The sequence below is a fragment of the Neodothiora populina genome, assembly GCF_041146345.1.
Source record: "Neodothiora populina strain CPC 39397 chromosome Unknown canker_contig_7, whole genome shotgun sequence".
NCBI classification, from domain to species: domain Eukaryota; kingdom Fungi; phylum Ascomycota; class Dothideomycetes; order Dothideales; family Dothioraceae; genus Neodothiora; species Neodothiora populina.
Window position 1 is genome coordinate 231,734 of NW_027191415.1, and position 18,564 is coordinate 250,297.

An 18,564-nucleotide genomic window follows, 5' to 3' on the forward strand; every position below is an offset into this window, starting at 1 on the left:
AGCACTGCGTACTACTTCGATGATGTGTCGACGCAGGATTTCCTACGCCCAACGCGTGTGAGACAGATATCCTCGCCGTCGCTTCGGCATCATTTTTTTGTACGATGCGGAACGGGTCTCCATCCCAATGCGCACCAGCAGACTTGAAACGTGACAGTTTGCGTCATGACTTGTGGGCCAGGGCCTCGTAACCAAAGACGCTCATTGCCATAGGAATGGATCTGAAAGATGGGTCACCTCTGGAGAAGCGGTTTCTCCGAGTTGCTCCGTATTCGGATGACTTGCACAGAGGTTTCTGTCGGTCGTGGCATTCTCTGCGATGTTTCACTTTTCTCTTCATCAAGTCAAGTGCAGCCGACTGATCAAAAGAAAGAAAAAAGAATCTGAATGCTTATTGTCTTCTGATTTAGTCAGGCTACCTGCTGCAGACAGACGAGAGTAAGCAATAAATCACACTGATAGTGAACCCAATGGTTGGGTCGAATTCCCATCGACAGCAATAACCAGCGAAAGAAAAGTGACTAGGCAACGAGTGGCAAAAAAAGATATGAAGCATCACGTGCAGCCCAACATGATGTACGATATTTCATCCTCTCACAAGACAACAGCGTCTCGTGCAGAGCCAATAAAAAGGCCTCACACCATCAGCAATTCCCGCTGTGCCAGCAACTGCACAAAAACAGCTCACTCACAGAAACATTTATTGTGCCACATGAAGCTCCTAGGCAACAGCACACAGCAAGGATGCCCCAGACCGTGAAACCCATGGAGCCCGATAAACAAATCTTCTCCTCATTTCTGTGATCCGAGAAGCGGGCAGAGTGGCAAGACGATCAATTATCGTACAGTAGCTTCTCTGTCGCATCATCGTTTTCCTCATCATCGTCATAACATCACCAGGACAGCAGAAAGAATTGGCAAAGCAAGGAAAACCAGAGTGATAACAACACCTTGTTCGGTCTAGCGCTCACTCCTTCTTCTCCTTCTTATCGAGTCGGAAACAGCAGAGTAGAGCAAGCATACAACGAGTATGGAACCTTTTGCACATTCAGGTAAAAGAACACTGAGCTCTAGGACGAGATATAGAGCTCAAGCTTGAGTCTTCATTTCCGTTGCTATCGCTCTAGCTATCTTAAGATGCCTTATCTCAGAGCTTCTGCTTTCGAATAGGGTAGGCAATCCAAGTACTCGTCGCAGATGAAGATTTCGACCTTACCCAACAACTTCAGTCGACGATGAAAGGATACCGAACCATGCGAACAGAATAAAAGAAAAGGATTAGTGGAGAACATCGACAAGTAGAGAACAGCAAGAAAGCGATGTAGCAAGCAATTCCCCCCACGTAGCTACCTAAACTGTGGTATAGAGCGAACCACATACATCCACATCATATTAAAAGCCTTCAGATCTGATCGACTGAAGCCTCTAAGGTGAGATGAGATACTGTACGTTCAAGTTTCCCTTATAACACATAACGTACGATTTGCAGTAACAGCGCTCGCTTCGTATCTTCGTTTTTCTTACTGATATGTAACACAGGACTTCTTTCGCACAACGGCATAGACGTTCAGTGGTACGAGAGAGTATCTTCGTCTTATCTCTGTTGTGTTGTAGCTTTATCTGATAAACAAGCCACAACTTTTTTTTAAGGGCTGCGTTCTTAGTTCTGTGGTTGTACCCTTTGTTGTAATCTGCCATTAAGATAAGAATACCTTAGATAAAACATTTAATATAGCACAAGACAACAATTTAGATGAAGATGCACTGTTGATTTTACTGGATGTTTTTGTATTGTTTGTATGTTATACAATCAGTCTCACTCATTCTGTGGTGATCTGACTATCTCCATCTCAGTGATCCTCCCGCCTCCGTCATCAACGTCGTCGATCGCTACGTTGTCGTCTTCAATCTCCTCCATAAGTAAAACAAGGACAGAAAGTTTGCTCCCGCACCCGCCCTGATAGCCAGCCATAAACAATCGAATGCCATCGAGTAATACAGCCATGCCCATGCCAATGCCAATGCCATTTTTGAACGAGGTATGCACTTCCAATGCAAAAGCCCATCTGTCCCGTAAATGCAAAACAGAAGCATGCGGGTGATCGACGAGATAAGCAATGACAAGCAGAAAAGAAAATAAACGCCAGATAAGTTACAATTTCCCCGCTGGCCGCAAATCGCTGGAACGCGGATCGATAAATAATATAAAAGAAAACCATTGGGTATAGTGCGAAAATGACCCGGAATTCAATCTGGTCGTAGTCATCCTGCAGTAAGAGGAAACAACAAAATCAAATGATTATGTTCACATCGGGCGGAAGAAAGGATACCCTCTACTGTCCGTGAGATCCGGCCTGGTGAGGGATCTTGGGAAAAGCCTTGGTGACAGGCTTCTCGCGACCATAGGTGTCGACAATAGGATAGCGTGCGCGACGCTCCAGATCGTCGAGGTCCATGTGAGAACGAATGTACTTGTTCTGGCTGTTCTCTGGAACCATATAGTCCCAGCTGTGCCACTCGCCTTGCTTGAGCGCACCGTGCACGAATCGACGTCTGCGCTGAGCGAAAAGGGTATCTTCGGTGATCTTCTTGAAGTCCCACTTCTGGTTTGCCTCGAGCTCAAAGGCCTCGAAAACCGCTTGCGTCTTGGGGTCTGTGCTGGTTGCGAGGTTAACCAACTCCTTGGGATCATCGCTCAAGTTGAACAGCTGTGGTGGATCAACAGGGCAAGTGATGTACTTCCAGTCACCGCGTCTAATCATCATGAGAGGAGCGGCAGTGCCTTCGCCCATGTATTCGGCGAAGACCGTGTCGTTGCCGTTCAGCCCCTTGAGGTGTGGCATCATGGAAACACCGTCCATGGGCAGATAAGGGTGGAGCTTGGTGCCGACGATGTCGCAAAGCGTTGCCGGAAGATCGAGAGTCGAGACGTTCTGGGGAACGCGGTGAGGGGCCCAGCGCTTGGGGTAGGAGATAAGCATAGGAACGCGGACAGAGCTCTCGAAGTAAGACATCTTGTACCACAGACCACGCTCGCCGAGCATGTCACCGTGATCACCGCTGAAGATGACAATGGTGTTGTCGGCGAGCTTGCACTTCTCGAGGACATCAAGAAGCTGGCCAATGCAGTCGTCGACGTAAGAGACGGCACCGTAGTAGGCGCGCCTGGCTCTCTTGATCTGATCAGGAGTGAAGTCGTAGTTCTCAAGGTCGCAAACGTGTTGCAGGCGCTTGCTGTGGGGGTCCTGGTCTTCCTTCTTGATGTTCACCTCAGGTAGGTTGATGTCCATGCCCTCGTACATGTCCCAGTACTTGTGCTCGATGGTGTAAGGGTCGTGAGGGTGGGTCAAGGAGACAGTCAGAGAGAAGGGTCTGCTGTCGGGACCCTGTCTGACGTGGTCGTAGAGGAACTGCTTGGACTTGTACACGACTTCCTCGTCGTAGTCGAGCTGGTTGCTCCTGACGCAGGGGCCTGCCTGGAGGATGGAGCTGCTGTTATGGTACCACTCAAGGCGAGTATCCGGCTCGTCCCAGTTCACCGACCAGCCGAGATCACCCGGGTAGATGTCCGCAGTCAATCTCTTCTCGTAGCCGTGCAGTTGATCGCCGATAAAGTGCATCTTTCCTGCAAGCGCAGTCTCATAACCGGCAGAGCGGAGGTAGTGAGCATACGTGGGCTGCTCGGAACTAATGCTGGAAGCATTGTCGTAGGCTCCAATCTTCGAGGGGAGCTGGCCAGTGACTAACGCCATGCGCGAAGGAGCGCACAACGGAGAGTTGCAGTACGCCGAATCAAAAACAACAGACTTCTCGGCTAGTTTGTCGAGGTTGGGAGTGATGATCTGTGACTTCTTGTTGTACATTTTCAATTGAGGGGCGGCCAATTGATCCGCCATGATGAAGAGGATGTTTGGCGTGTCTGGGACAAGGGGAGTGGAGAAGCCATTCTGGCCAATGTAGCCGACTGGGGGAGTCTCTGGAGGAGTGCTAGCCATTGTGATTTGTGGATGAGTGAGTTACAGGTTTTGATGGTAGTCTTGACCGCGTATTCTGCGGAAGAGTAGTAGAGATTGTGTTGCCCAAAAAGAAGTGGAAATATTGCAGCAAGGTATGGAAGTATTTAAGTTGTTCCTTGCAGGAGCCAAGAAAACAGGGAGAGATTAGGTAGGCACGCGACAGAGTGTGAGATAAAGGGCAATGCCGGGATGTTTCCTGTTTCGGGTAGGAAGAGCTTGGGAGGATTGATGGGCAGTTGATAAGGAAGATGGGGGGGTGCCGGTTTCCTTTTATCTAGATGTCGGATCGGCGGTGTGCATGTAGATGGAACTTTTGCCTGCTCATGGCCAGGGGAGATACACCAGGGCTAGAAGGAAACCAGGGGACTACGCGGCGACTGTTACAGATCATGACAGTGACACAGTGATGGTGTGAGAGCACGCAATATTCTGGTCGATTCTCTGCTTTGGCTGTACGGGGAGCATAATACGGGCACGCGGGGACTCTTACACACTTACCATGGCAAATCGCGGATGTCGCGCCCACTATTTGTCTACCAGAAATAAGGGAACACGGCAACTAAAGCAACTAAAGAGAACGCCCCGTGACAGCCGCCCGGTAGGTGCTTCTTCTTCCTCTACGCGTCCCCACATATCCAGAGATGCCATTCGGTCCTGATCACATAATGACTGTGTGTGTCTTCCGCTATATCCATCCTCCTCATGGTCGCCTGTTTTGATAGTAGAGATCTGACAAAACCAACGCCACCTGCTCCTGCTTTTGCTACAGTACATGACAGACGACTATGGATCCGTAAGTAGATACACCATACAGATTACCAAGAAAGAAAAAAAAGTTCCGTCATTTCGGTTAGCCTAACTGTGCCACTGTATTTCCAACACACATCCCTGGATACTGTAAACCTGGGGCAAACAGTCGATCCGGGGCGATGGCTACGTAGTCCTGACTGCCACCCGGCTCTCAGAATGGTACCTGCAGCAAGAAACAAAAGACGCGACCCATGATTTCGTGAGTAGGGTACGCATGGAAGAAGGGCAGAACAAAGCAGAGGGTCAGCGACATCCGAGGCGACTTCCGCAGGGCAGAGTCATCCTAACTGCACCGACTCTTCATGGCTGTACGATGCGTGCGTGCCTGGCAGTCTAGACGCTCTTCTCGCGGTTGACGCCAGTAAAAAGAAGACTCTATCGGTCGGAAGGCGTTCGGCCAACTCTTTTTGACATTATCGGCTTACGTTCTGCCTGACATATCATCATCACAAGGATACCGATCTGAAATAGACATCAAAGCCTATCGACATGGCCGAAAGACCGCCTCCATCGGCCTTGGCTGTTGCATTTGCCAGTGCCATCGTAGCTGGCCTTGCCGGGTTTTTCATTGGACAGGCATCGTCCATTGGTGTCTTCACCGCACCCCGACCCGCTGCTGCTGGTGCTGTTTCCAAAGCTTCCAAAGATGACGAGTCTGATATATCGGACGCCGGGAGTGAAACGGACGAGGATGATCTCGACGATCAGGAGCTGAAGGAATTTGGGGATAGCCAGGAGGAATGTAAATTGGTGTTGGTTGTGCGCACTGATTTAGGAATGACCAAAGGTGAGAGACGACGCCTGCATGTGGTGGTGGTGGTGCTGTTGTTGATGACAGACGCGCAAGCTCACGATCGATCATATGCTGACCTTCTGGAATCCATGCTGCAGGCAAGATTGCTGCTCAATGCGGACATGCGACACTCGCTTGCTACAAGACACTGTTGAAACAAGACTCACCAATCCTCAAGAGATGGGAGCGCTACGGCCAAGCCAAGGTCGCCCTGCAAATCAAGAGCGAGGAGGAACTTGAAACACTTCAGGCTACCGCTCTGAGCCTGGGAATCTGCGCGCAAATCATCCATGATGCTGGCAGGACGCAGATTGCGAGCGGCAGTGCGACAGTACTCGGTGTTGGCCCTGCGCCCAAGAGTCAGGTCGACGCCGTCACGGGACACCTGAAGCTTTTGTGAGGAGGTTCTTTGAATTTCTCTGCATCGAAGAAGCTCCCTGTAGCAGGCGAAGGAGGAGAGAAGAGGCTCTGGAGACCATCGCGTTGCATACTTGAGGCAGGGTCCGGCGAGTTGGGCATCTTCACGTCACTCACTCGGTGGTGGAACAGATGTACAGGGCCAGCACATGGTCACACGCGATCTGGCCGCCTGAGTTGATGGGACCAACACCAACGACATCGGGGGCCTCACGGAAATCAGCCCGCTATCTTGCTCAGACGAACGCGCAGCCGGTCACGAAGAGATGCGACATGGCTGCTCGTGCAATATACACACAACTATGTCGAGACGACTACACGATGACTATTGCCCGTTGGCCAGGTCTTCACGATGGACAGCCTCATAGCGCTCACATGGCGCATTGCAAGCTCGACGAAGGAGCATAAAGCCTATGTAAACGTGCTGATGATGAATCAAACAGCGGGACTTGAAAGGATATAGATTCGGTTTCGATAGAAAAAGACATGAAAATTCAATCGTGACATGTACCACGAATGTTACTTTCTCGCTCTTGTCATCGATGTTCAGTTCCAATAGTATGAATTGCATCTCAATCCAATACAAAAGCTCTTCCTCTCCAAAGTACCGGTGCTAATGCAATAGTCCGACAAGCAGTAGTGAGGAAAAAATCGAACGAGAAAAAAAAGAGGGTATGTAGGCAGTCATGGTTTTTCCCCAACTTCAGCACCCGACGGGCTCAGTAAAAAGGATCAGGAATATGACGCCCCCAGCAAACAAGTCTACACCGAGCTCAGCCCCTCTCTTGCGATCAGGGCGAGCGTCAGGCTGCAACAGGGCCGAAGTGATTCTGAGATCTGTCGACCGGAAGATTGACACCATTCCTCTTGCAAGGATATTTTTAAATTGATGGCTCCATAGTAGCGGTCGAGCTGAACGGCGATGACAACCGACAGCCTGAGATGGAATCCCAGACGCCAGGATCACCGAACACAGATCTGGTGTAAATAAGATAAAAAGAAGAAAGAGAAAGAAGATTGGAAGAGAGCTGCGCGTAGAAATAAGACGCAGGATTTGGATGCGCACGGGCTTTTTTGCTGTCAAGCACCGCGACTTCCTGAACAGTAAGCGCCGATTGTCCGTGACTGCCTTACTCGTCGGTATCTAATCCAGGCTTGGCACTGGTTAATGCTCCTTCTGTTCACTCTCTGTCTGTCTTGCCTCTCCTCCTCACTTACTTGTCATCAATATTTAATACAAATTCATTACACCTCAGGCGCCACTTGACTGTGTACTGCCTAGACTTCTGTCCATCGTTCTTTGGTAGTCACAGAACCAGTCCAAAGCAACAAGAAACGACGTGAAGCAGCGGTAGACCTACACTACCCGACCATGGACGCCATCGCCATCCAAGATGCGAACAAGATCCGAGTCGCCATGGGTCTGGCGCCCCTGCCCGTGCCCGGAGAGGAAGGACTCGCCTTCAAGTCCGCAAACGAAGACGGCAATGAATCCGACGAGAACGATAGGATCTCGACGCTGGAAAAGCGACAGGCTGCAGCCGGCGACAATTGGGCCAAGCTAGAAGAAGAGCGCCGAGCAAAGGAAGAGCGCATGAGAAGGAAAGAAGCAGCTAAAAAGGCGCGCGACGCTGCTCAACGGTATGCCGTGCTAGAAGGCAAAGGGCTGGGTGATGCCGATGGAGATGAGGTCGACACCAAGACTTGGCTCTTACAACAAAAGAAGCGCCAGAAGAAGATCGACAAGGCGCGCAAGTACGAGGAAGAGCAGATGGAGAGGGAACGCGCTGCTCAGGCAGAGTACACGGCAAAGGACTTGGCAGGAGTCAAGGTTGGCCACACCATGGACGACCTCAGCGACGGCGACGAACAGGTCTTGACACTCAAGGACACCGAGATTGGCGAGGGAGAGGAAGACGATGAGCTGGAGAATCTGGATCTGCGCGAAAAGGAGCGGCTGCAGGAGAAGCTGGAGCTCAAGAAGAAAAAGCCCGTCTACAACCCGAACGATGACGATGAGGCCAACGGACAAAAGTCCATCCTTGCGCATTACGATGAAGAGATTGAGGGCAAAAAGAACAAGAAGGCTTTCACCCTCGACGGTCAGGGCAGCCTTGCGAAGGCGGCTATCGAGCAACACGAAGCCGAGGGAGACCGCAGCAAGGGCATCAAGATCAGTCTGGACATTCTCAAGGACGACACTCCCATCTCCGACTATCTGGATCCATCAACAATCAAAGTACGCAAGCCCAAGAAGGCCAAAAAGCCGAAAACCACCCGGCAAAAGGCCGTCGACGAAGACGATATCATTCCGATCATCCCTGAATCGACGGCACCTGCGCCGCCTGCCGATGGAGCTATGGATGTCGATGCACAGCCCGGTAGCTCCACTACAACGAAGAAAAGAGTGCTCGAATTCGATGATGACGACCTCCAGGCGAAACTGGCCGAACAGCGACGCCATGCCCTCAAGAAGCGCAAGAAGACGGATGCTGCGGAGTTGGCTCGGCGGATCCGGGAAGAGGAAGCAGAGAGTGCAACAGCGACGGACGACACAGAGGGTGGTGAGCCTGGTATGATCATAGACGAGACTACGGAATTTGTCGCCAACCTCAGGAGAGTCGAAGACGACGATAGCGACAGCGACAACGATAGAAGAAAACGCGCCTTTACCCCTGCCTCTCCATCTGCAGATCAAGATGGCGACACGACCATGGCCGAGCAATCCTATGCAGCCTTACAGGACGATGAAGCCACTCCCTCCATGACCACTTCGGCAGCCGACACTCCCGCTCCCGAAGATGCCGTCCAAACATCCACAGGGTTCGAAGCCGAAGAAGAGATCAGTCAAGGCGTAGGCGCATCTCTGTCCATGCTCCGCAAGCGTGGTCTGGTCGCCGACACCAACGCCGGCGAGCAAAACGCAAAGGACCGAGCGCGCGCCCAGTTCCTGGCGGAGAACGCCCAACTCATCGCCGACTACGACGAGCGCTCGCGCGTCGACCGCGAAGCAATCCGTTCCTCGGGCCGCTGGAACAAGATGACGCGCGCAGACCAAGAGACCTACAACCGCCAGGCCAACGAGCGCAGAGAGCAATACCTCGCCCAGCTGCAAGCGGACCACTACCGTCGCTCGTACCGGCCCGACGTCAAGCTACGCTACAATGACGAGTTCGGCCGCGACATGAACCAAAAAGAAGCCTTCAAGCACCTTAGTCACATGTTCCACGGCAAAGGCAGCGGTAAGCAGAAGACTGAAAAACGACTCAAGAAGATCGAGGACGAGAGGAAGAGAGAGGCCATGAGCAGTCTGGACTCTAGCCAACACACTGGCATGAATAACGCAATGGGCGCTCAGGCCAGGAAGAACAGACAGGCTGGAGTCAGACTGCAGTAGGCTGTTTTCTTTTTTTTTCTCTGATCTGTCTTGGTCCTCCTGGCCCACCTCTTTGCCTTTCGTTGGTTTTGTGCTGCACTGCTGATGCCAAGAGGACAAGTAAATGTCAAATAAAGGAACAAGCGGACGCCTCTCTCGCTGGCGCACCACGATAAAAGTAAAAACATGAAGATACCAGTAACAATACAATACCCACTTCAATTGACTGTGTCTCACTTTTATCCCTCATACGATACGATGAGAAAAAAACAAGAAACCGATACGAAGTAAAGTCCATCACTATAATACGTCCAGACGACTATTCCCTCCCGGTGCACACTATAACGTATATTTTGCAAGAAAAAAAAAAAGGCTGCGAACATTGGTCGTACCCCATCCCCTGATCTCGCCCTGTTTCCTCCAGATAACGTGATATGATATGACACGACAACTTCTTTCACGTGAATAGAAAGACGATCAAATAAAGTAGACGACATTGACGCAAAAGTGGGAAATGATACAAGTGTCCTTGCCTTCCTTACCTCGACCTTTCTCTTTCGTTACCGCTCTGGCTACTTTGCTGTTTCATCTGACCGAGGCCTTCTGCTTCGTAGCTACGGTAGCTGTCTACCGTGGACGATGTCAGAGGAAAATAGGAGAGAAAAATAGGAGAGAAAAATAAGAGAAAAATCCGATGGGGTGGGCACGGCAGTGTTGACCTCTGGGATCTGGGTCGTTTATTGGGGGGACACTATTCGCCTGTCGAGATGCGTCTGCTCGACAGAGTTTCCAGAAGTGAAGCATGGGATAATACCTTGCTAGTAACTTAACAGATATGGTAGCAATACAATGGATTTATTATACAATACATTTACGAAAACCTGGCTTCAAATCTATATACTACTTGCCAACCAACACTATCATACTCCCCCAGGTCGAACTCAACCCTAGTACAAGTTCTTCTGCTTCGTACCATTAAAGAAAGAATTAAACACGGCACCGGTACCGCTCAGGCTGGTTCCATCACTCGAGATTAAAATGCCCTTGGAATCCATGAAATACGCATACCGCGCGATATCACTCTGCTGATCCATCCACGGCATGACTGTCTGCAAGAAGCTCTGCAACTCGGCATCAGTATACGGATACGAGTTGTCGAGCCCAAACTCCGTGATCCAGATGGGTTTGCCCCTGCTGATCTTGCGCGCGCTATTGATGTACGACTCGAAGTAGGCTGCGCCGGCGTATTTGTTGCTGTACCAGTGCAGGTTGATGAAGTCGATGCGGCACCCGGTGCATTGGTCCATGAACTGCTGCAGGTAGGTGAGGCCGTAGGGGCTGCCGGCGTTGGTCACTGCTGGGGCGCCGAGGTTCGCTTTTCCGGCGAACGGCATCATGTATTTCTTGTAGGTTGCGACGGTGTCTTTGACGGACATGCAGGCTGATCCCGAGACGCACCAGTCGGGCTCGTTCATTGACATTAGTGCTGTGGCGCCCTTGCTTATGGCTGTTTTGGCTGCTGCGGGCCATTGGGAGAGCAGACTCGAGTCGTTGTTGAAGAGCATGGGCACGTATTCTAGAACAGGGTTGAAGGCCTTGCTGGATTCAGACAGGTACCAGTTGTAGGCCCAGCGGACGCGAGATTGCTGCCCGGCGTGAGCGAAGAACTGTGTCAATTGGGGGTCGTTGTAGCATAGTCCACGTTTGCCTCCGTTGTGGATATATGCGCCAGTCGTGGCTGTGTTGATGGCGGAAGTCTTCTTGGTTGTCACCGCTGCTGCGCGGGCAGTGATGAGCGGGGCATTCGAAAGGAGAGGAGAGACACCAGGCAACTTGATAGAGACTCTTGAGGGAGAGTTGTCAGGTGGCAGCGATGTTGATACTGATGTCAACAATGTTGACGCTGACAGCGAAGAGGAGGAAGAGGAGGAGGATGAGGCTAATGATGATGATGATGATGATGATGCTACACTGCTAGCAATCGGGGTCGCCACAGCCTCAGGAGTAAGGTAGACCTGGGTATCAGCTCCAGTGATTTTTGGAGCATTATTAGCGAGACGCTGGGCGAGGTAGTCGGCGACTGCATTAGAGTATGCTGCAGTAGTGGTAGTCTCCTGAGGAGGGACCTCGCTAGCAGAAATACTTTCCGCCACTGAAGAAATAATGGACGATCCGATTGAAGGAAGCACGCTCGACGCCTGAGCAGCCTTTAGGGCAGCTTGTGCACCATCCGCATTGTCGATATCTGTTACTGCAGACAGTAGGGTGCATTGCCCAGACACGAAGGAGACGGCAACACATGAGCCCGTGCTATCACAGCTGGAGACACAGTCCTGGAAGGAGGACTTGGATGTAGTCGATCCGACTGTGCTACCACTGAAGGTCTGGCCACAGCTGACCGTGTAGCCTGCGAAATCCTGTCCGCATACTGGAGTAGTAGAGGCACTCGAAGCGTCTGTCGTCGCTGAACCAGTCAGAGCTAAGAAGTTATGAGCACCTGAGTAACCACTCGATGATACGGTAGGTATATCTTACGCTGAGCAGAGGCATCTAGCACAGCTAGAGCCGATATTAAGAATGAAGTTGAGATAGCCCTCATGATTAGTATTATTTAGTCGAGCGAATGGATAATTGGTATATCTTCAAGATATACTTGTATATCAAAAGCAAAGTTGGCGCTGGAATGGCCCTCTGATATATGTAGGACTGAGATGCAATACAATAATGAACGTTGATGAGTCGAGACCACAAACAGCACTATGGAACGAATGATCGACAGATGACGGCCAGCTATACCGATATATGTTTCACATGGAAGAGGGTGATGAGAGCCATGAAAGAATATAAACCCACAAATTTGGCTGTCGAGTAGTAGCATGGCGACCGCCAATCTTCAACCGTTGGAAGTCGTTGCGGCTATTGATATGAAGCGTAAAGCGGGCTAGCCACTGCTTTACCTCCTACCATTGCACACGTACTCATATCGATTCTTCAAAGATGTTGACTCGTCAACTTACCTGGCGGCTGAGATACCTGGATACGGTACATCGATTATGTTCATAATGGTGGTCAAAACCGGGGATATTGAAGAGGCTTCACCGTCAGGCAGACTAGTTGTCGATGTCGCCACTGTTCATATTGTGACACCGCTTTGGCAGATAGTCAGCAAAATGCGAACAATGTTGATGAATACTTGGCACAGTAGAACAACTAAACATCTGACTGTGTCTTTGGTGGAAGCATTTCTCGACACACTTCTGGTGTTATCTGTAGAGATGTAAAGGGACACGAAGGGGTTGTCTTCAGCCAGTAGGCCGCCAAGTAGGCTGCAGAAACGAGCGCTGACATGGCTGGACCGCATACGACTACCGAGGAACGCTCGTGTCGTGGCAATTCAACGTGGTGGCTGTAGAGGCGATATGCCGGACATGCGAAAGAGATTCCAGGGTGCAAAAGTCGTTGGATCGAAAGCCCATAGACGTTGTGAACGTTGAAGTGCAAATGACGAGGCTGTTTCAACGCGAAGTCTATCAGCGTCGTCATGCGAGTGCTGATCGATAGTGCTGAGCATCCCGCGGCAACTTTATAGGTGTCAATGGATATATCGTTTCAGGATGAGGTCGAGATTGGCGAGCATAACCCATCTTGTTCAGAGGTAAATGAATTGGTACATATCTTTTGGTTGTAGCAAACCCTCCAGCGCCAAGACTTTGGTTTCCAAGTGCCTAACAGTATCGCAATCTTATGAAAAGTGTCTTTCAAAACTTTGTCCTACGGTACAGCGTACTGCCAAAGCCAGCCAGCGCTCGTAGACACGAGAGAAAAGAACAGAAATGGAAGTAAAAAAAAAGGGATTCAAAGTGCAAAAAAGGGAAAATGAAAACATACAGCAGCAGGTATTCCCACGTGGTCACCCACCGTAGTACTAATCTGCCGGTCAACTGCTTATGTCTGGCAGAGCGGACGGGATGCCCAGTTCTCAGCTGCCTGTGGCCGTATGTATGAGAACCGTAGAGTCATTGCAATATATTCTAAAATTATTCACCTGATGAGTTCATATCTCGATAAGGACTCATGCTCAAGGATCCTTGTCTTTTTAAATATCTAATCGTCTATCTGTTCTATCTCAGCATATATATACGCATGTATTCAGATGCTAGAGGACAAGTGCTACGATGACATGGCAGAGATGTGAGATATAGTCTCGGGGTTCAATCTGATAATGTTGCAGAATGCGGAACTTGAATGCCGATCTATGCCCATTGCCCCAAAACCGTACATAGCCTGGCCAGTACTAGATCTCTATATAACCCACGTAATCCTTCATCTTCTCAGGCTTTGGTACAAACGTATGCGTCGAAATGTCATAAGCCCTCGACATCATTTTACTCTGCTCATAGACAGGGTCCCCCTCTCAACGCCAGCATTCAGGAACGATGACGCACAGTCCAGACAATCCAAGAATGGACGCTAGCAACACCCGCTTAACACCGAAAACAGCGCCAGTGGAATCTTCATGTGAATTTTCCTGAGTCGTTTCTCAGAGACATCTTACATGTTTCATTCGACCGCATTTGCACAACCTTGACAATACAATTTCTTTGTTTGATAAAGTCTTGAGAAAGTAGTGACTGCACGTAGTTTGTCCAAAACTCACAACCAGAGTACTTTGCAAACCCGAATATTCTTGTATTCTGTCTCAACATTTGCTTATCTTGTGATCATCACATTTATTTTCACCCCTGAGAATCGCTGTAGTCCATACAGATCAACTACCTTCAATGGAGAACCCAATAGCCGAAAATGGCGCCCAGCCGTATGCAACCATGGCTGGAAAGTTGGACTCAAGACTTCTTCAGGCTCTCAACGTAATGGGATATGAATTCATGACGCCTGTGCAACGACGCGTACTCACAGAGTTACCGAATTGGCGCAGTGATTGCCTCGTCCAAGCAAAGACAGGAACAGGCAAAACACTTGCATTCTTGCTCCCTTCGCTACATTGCCTTCTCCAAGATCCGACGCCGCCACCAAGAGGCCAGGTCGCCATCTTGATCATTACACCGACTCGCGAACTTGCTCAGCAGATCGCCAAGGAATGTGACCATCTAACCTCGCAGCTTGCACAGCGTCTTGAGTGTCACATCGCTGTGGGCGGCACCGCTCGCGCGTCGACACTTTCACGATTCATGAAAGGATCCCCATCCATCCTTGTCGCAACGCCAGGAAGACTCAAGGACTACCTCTCTGAAGAGTCCACTGCGCAAAAGCTCGCTCACATTCGTACGCTGATTCTCGATGAAGCCGACACGATGCTTGAGACCGGATTCTTGGCTGATGTGAAACGTATCCTGCAACTCATCCCGGCCAAGAGGACCGCCAACTGGCAAGGAATGTGTTTCTCTGCTACCGTGCCCCCAAAGGTCAAGGATGTTGTAAGCGTGGTGTTGAAGCCAGGATATAGCAACATCTCCACGATTGAGAAGCACGAGGCACCAACCCACGAAAGAGTCCCTCAGTACCATGTGCTCATCCCATCGGTTGCAGACATGTTCACGACGCTGTCATCTCTCCTCAACTACGAAGTCAAGGGTGCTTCCAAGATCATTGTGTTCGGAGTGACCGCAAACATGGTCGCTCTGTTTGCCAAAGTCTTCTCTCAGGGCTTGACGCCGCTTAAAGTGTTCGAGATCCACTCCCGATTAAATCAGAACATCCGTACTAGGACGACAGCGGAATTCAAGGAAGCCGAGAAGGGAATCATGTTCGCATCTGACGTGATTGGACGCGGCATGGACTTCCCTAATGTCGATCTGGTCGTACAGGTGGGTTTACCGTCCAACGGAGAACAATACGTTCATCGTGTAGGTCGTACCGCTCGTGCTGGCAACGACGGTCGCGCGGTGATCCTTCTCACCGAGGGCGAGTCATTTTTCATGAATATCAACCGTCACTTGCCCATCAAACCGCACACGCATACAGCCGAGATCGTCAATGGCGCTGCAGCATGTGCCCCTGCCGTTGAGCAAGCGATGCACAAGATCGATGAGGTCACCAAGCAACGCGCATACTCATCATTCATTGGCTTCTTCGCTGGATCTGGCTTACTCAAGCCTCTTCGTCTAGACAAAGCCGGCCTTGTTCAACTTGCGAACGAGATGGCCATCAAGGGCATGGCATGCCCAGAGCCTCCCCCGATGGACAAAAAGGTCGTCGGTAAGATGGGCTTGAAGGGAGTGCCAGGCTTCAACTACGCCAGTGGCAGCGACTTGTCAAATGCTCGCGCTCCGCAAAGACCGCGCAACGATGGACCTCGGCACGGCACATCCGATGGAATGAACGGTGGCGCAGACCGTGGCAGGATTGACAAGAAGAGGGGAGGTGGCAGCGGCGGCGGTGGTCGGGGTGGACGTGGAGGCCGTGGCGGCCGCGGTGGCGCTCGTGGTGGAAGACCGGCACAGTGAAACCGCGATCTGACTGCCTAAGTGATGGGCCGAGTGATAGGCAAAGATATCGTGAGAACCGACTGCCTAGCACGGTTACAGTAGGCGTTACAACATATGGACTTGAAGCTAAAACCATCGAAGAAATGCTCCGAAGCATTGAGCACCATGCTTGCACCTGTGCTTCAAGGAGGTTCAGAGCAGGGTCAAGGGAGAGCTAGACCAACCCTCGAAGATAGAGCGAACAGACGTCCGTCTAGACATAGATATAGATTTTCTGATAGAACTGTATGACCTCTACGATGCTCTAACAGCGCATGCATGAAAGCAATGAGGGCTGTGAAGTAGTAATCTAAACCTAGCTTTCCAGAGTCGTCATGAACATGGGAGAAGTCTTTACTGCTATAGCGATGTTAGATCGCGCCACGCCTAGATTCACATTCCATCAATGGCTAGAATAAGGTATGTGGTGCGTACTTTTTATTTTTTTATTTTATTTCATTTTAAATATGGTGTGCAGGTACTCCGTATAGTCGACATCGTTGTATATTATTGTTTCAAGAAAGTGTACCATAGTTTCGAAGTAACACTTGGTGGGAACCGGCATTTCGGCTATGGCTGCAAACAAGATCGGGTAATTTGATGGATCAGAGCAACGGATCTTCGCTCAATTCATAGAACCTGATGGATTGGCCTAGAAGTCCACGATGTTCGCGAAGGTATATAGTAGCTACAGTGTATTATACCGTACCTTACGCAAAGGATAGCGAACCTAGTAGGAGACACGAAGCCCCTACGAAAAGTCGAAGTCCTTTACGTACATTAGTACGGCCTCCGTACTTCTCTGGAATCTGGCACAGCGTACTTGAGTCGTGCGCCAAGTCAAGCGTCGAGTACATCCGCATTTTGCGGTCTTTTCAGCAATTGGGTTTCCGAACTGCCAGGGCATTCCCGGATTGACTGATTGCTGAAAAGACTACAACACGGCAAGCGATAAAGCGCAAGTTCGAGGCCCGTGAATTACCTATAATTGAGCTTAGCGCCCTCCCCCACCCCGCAGACTTCGGCTAGATGATAAGAACGCGCCGGTCCAATCCTTTAGCCTCATGACCTATACATCGCCCACAATGCCGACATGGTAGAATATGGAATACATGACAGAGAACTTGAGTAGGGCTTAGGTAGTCAGGCCTGACTTTCTCTAGATTCCTGTTCATCTGCCTAATAATCACCTTCATGTAGTGTGCTTTAAAATCCACTCGTCCTCTGCTAGTTCGCGGGCGCAGCTGCGTTTTTCCGGCTCCCATTGTAGCAGCTTCCGCATAAAACGTAGGAAAGACTCCCTGTCCTTTTCAGTCTCTTCTGCTTGTAGAGATGTTTCCCGTTGATCAAGTGTTCTTGTGCAAGGTATAGGAATCCCAGCGGAGAAGTCGCCTTTGAGAAGCACATCGTTAGCGTCACAAAAGAAAAATTGCGGCCGCCAGTTGGACTCAAGTCTCGGCTCACCTTTTTCAGAGAAGAACTTGCTCCTCAGATTTGCTCGAGCAAGTAGAGCTGGTGGAGGAGGCCCGAGGAGTGCGATTATCTCGGAGAGGTGGGCCCTTCCCCGATATGCGTCGTGCTCCGGATCACGACCAGTAAACAAGTGCTCGCCTTCAAAGGTGTCCCAGACCTAAGAAATAGTGAGATTCAGCCCGGACCTATGCGTTCACCTTAACAACACTCACCATACACCCCACATTCCAGATGTCCACGCTGTATGCCCATGGGATATCAAGAATGACTTCTGGAGACCGATAGATATCAGGTTGAATGTCCTCACGATGCTCCAGCCCATCGTCAAGTGGCACAGCCGATCCGAAGTCACACAGCAGAGGCGCACCGAAGGTTCTCGGCATGCCCATTTCGCGGGAGAGTTAGATGACACCGCCATCGACCTCTTTCTTGGGGTTAGGTTCTTCTAACTCCTGGTGCTCGAACTGTGTCAATACGGATGAATCTGCCGGAAGCAAAATGTTGGCTTCCTTGATATCGGTATGAACTATGTGGCACTCCCGGTGTAGGAGGTCTAACGCAAGAAATAGGCGCTTGAGCAGGAAGGCCATAACTGGTTGTGGCAATCTCCGAACAGGATTACGGTTCTTGATATTGAGTGCGCTCTCCCAAAGGGGGGTATGTACCAGACATCGATGTCTCGCACTAGGCGTGTCAACCTCGAACGAGTCGAGCAGGGAGCGGACGGCACTACGGCCCGGATGGTGCTCGGGTGAGTTTTCGATGCGTCTGTAAACATCAAGCTCGGTATCTAGCTCACTTCCTAAGGCATCTGATTGTATATAAAGCTTGAGAGCAACATGCTGGCATTCGCTGATACAGATGAGTCCCAAGTCGTCATAAAAAATGAGGGGAGAACTTGCTCGAGATCTCGTGCCAGCCACACAGTCGAGGTGGCTCCAAACCCTAATTTACCAACAACTTGGTATCGATTCTGGAAGATTTGTCCAATCCTAACAGGATAGTACCGCGTTGCAACGTATCCTGGGATGGTTTCCTCCTCGATCTTCTCGTCGGCAGCTATGGAGACGAACCCCTCCCTTGGGAATACCAAAGGCTTCCAAGCAAGACGGTGGACTGACTTCCATGCGCGGTGAAGGAGCGAAGAAGCCATGATGCATACATTCGCGACGCATCGCCTATTGCCACAAGATG

At 50.5% G+C, this 18,564-nt stretch overlaps 7 protein-coding genes across 8 annotated transcripts; 3 read left to right on the top strand and 4 right to left on the bottom strand.

Annotated features, from left to right (window-relative positions):
- Window positions 1-2,333: 2,333 nt before the first annotated feature.
- AAFC00_006161 (uncharacterized protein) lies at window positions 2,334-3,995 on the bottom strand (the record flags this gene model as incomplete). The annotated part of the gene is made up of 1 exon (XM_069346071.1): window positions 2,334-3,995. The coding sequence occupies one exon, from the start codon at window positions 3,993-3,995 to the stop codon at window positions 2,334-2,336; it is 1,662 nt and encodes a 553-aa protein (XP_069197281.1).
- Window positions 3,996-5,315: 1,320 nt separating this feature from the next.
- Window positions 5,316-6,019, top strand: AAFC00_006162 (uncharacterized protein; the record flags this gene model as incomplete). The annotated part of the gene is made up of 2 exons (XM_069346072.1): window positions 5,316-5,613; window positions 5,718-6,019. The coding sequence occupies 2 exons, from the start codon at window positions 5,316-5,318 to the stop codon at window positions 6,017-6,019; spliced, it is 600 nt and encodes a 199-aa protein (XP_069197282.1).
- Window positions 6,020-7,408: 1,389 nt separating this feature from the next.
- AAFC00_006163 (uncharacterized protein) lies at window positions 7,409-9,433 on the top strand (the record flags this gene model as incomplete). The annotated part of the gene is made up of 1 exon (XM_069346074.1): window positions 7,409-9,433. The coding sequence occupies one exon, from the start codon at window positions 7,409-7,411 to the stop codon at window positions 9,431-9,433; it is 2,025 nt and encodes a 674-aa protein (XP_069197283.1).
- Window positions 9,434-10,359: 926 nt separating this feature from the next.
- AAFC00_006164 (uncharacterized protein) lies at window positions 10,360-12,011 on the bottom strand (the record flags this gene model as incomplete). The annotated part of the gene is made up of 2 exons (XM_069346075.1): window positions 10,360-11,891; window positions 11,948-12,011. 2 exons carry the CDS (start codon window positions 12,009-12,011, stop codon window positions 10,360-10,362), a joined length of 1,596 nt encoding a protein of 531 aa, XP_069197284.1.
- Window positions 12,012-14,238: 2,227 nt separating this feature from the next.
- AAFC00_006165 (uncharacterized protein) lies at window positions 14,239-15,876 on the top strand (the record flags this gene model as incomplete). Its single annotated transcript, XM_069346076.1, has 1 exon — window positions 14,239-15,876. One exon carries the CDS (start codon window positions 14,239-14,241, stop codon window positions 15,874-15,876), a length of 1,638 nt encoding a protein of 545 aa, XP_069197285.1.
- A 1,213-nt stretch (window positions 15,877-17,089) lies between these two features.
- AAFC00_006166 (uncharacterized protein) lies at window positions 17,090-17,759 on the bottom strand (the record flags this gene model as incomplete). Of its 2 annotated transcripts, none has more annotated exons than XM_069346077.1 (3): window positions 17,090-17,289; window positions 17,362-17,527; window positions 17,583-17,759. In XM_069346077.1, the coding sequence occupies 3 exons, from the start codon at window positions 17,757-17,759 to the stop codon at window positions 17,090-17,092; spliced, it is 543 nt and encodes a 180-aa protein (XP_069197287.1). The 2 variants fall into 2 exon arrangements, with proteins under 2 accessions (XP_069197287.1, XP_069197286.1); XM_069348307.1 differs by having other exon boundaries at window positions 17,583-17,585.
- A 12-nt stretch (window positions 17,760-17,771) lies between these two features.
- On the bottom strand, window positions 17,772-18,523 carry AAFC00_006167 (uncharacterized protein; the record flags this gene model as incomplete). The annotated part of the gene is made up of 2 exons (XM_069348308.1): window positions 17,772-18,222; window positions 18,273-18,523. The coding sequence occupies 2 exons, from the start codon at window positions 18,521-18,523 to the stop codon at window positions 17,772-17,774; spliced, it is 702 nt and encodes a 233-aa protein (XP_069197288.1).
- Between the last annotated feature and the right edge of the window lie 41 nt (window positions 18,524-18,564).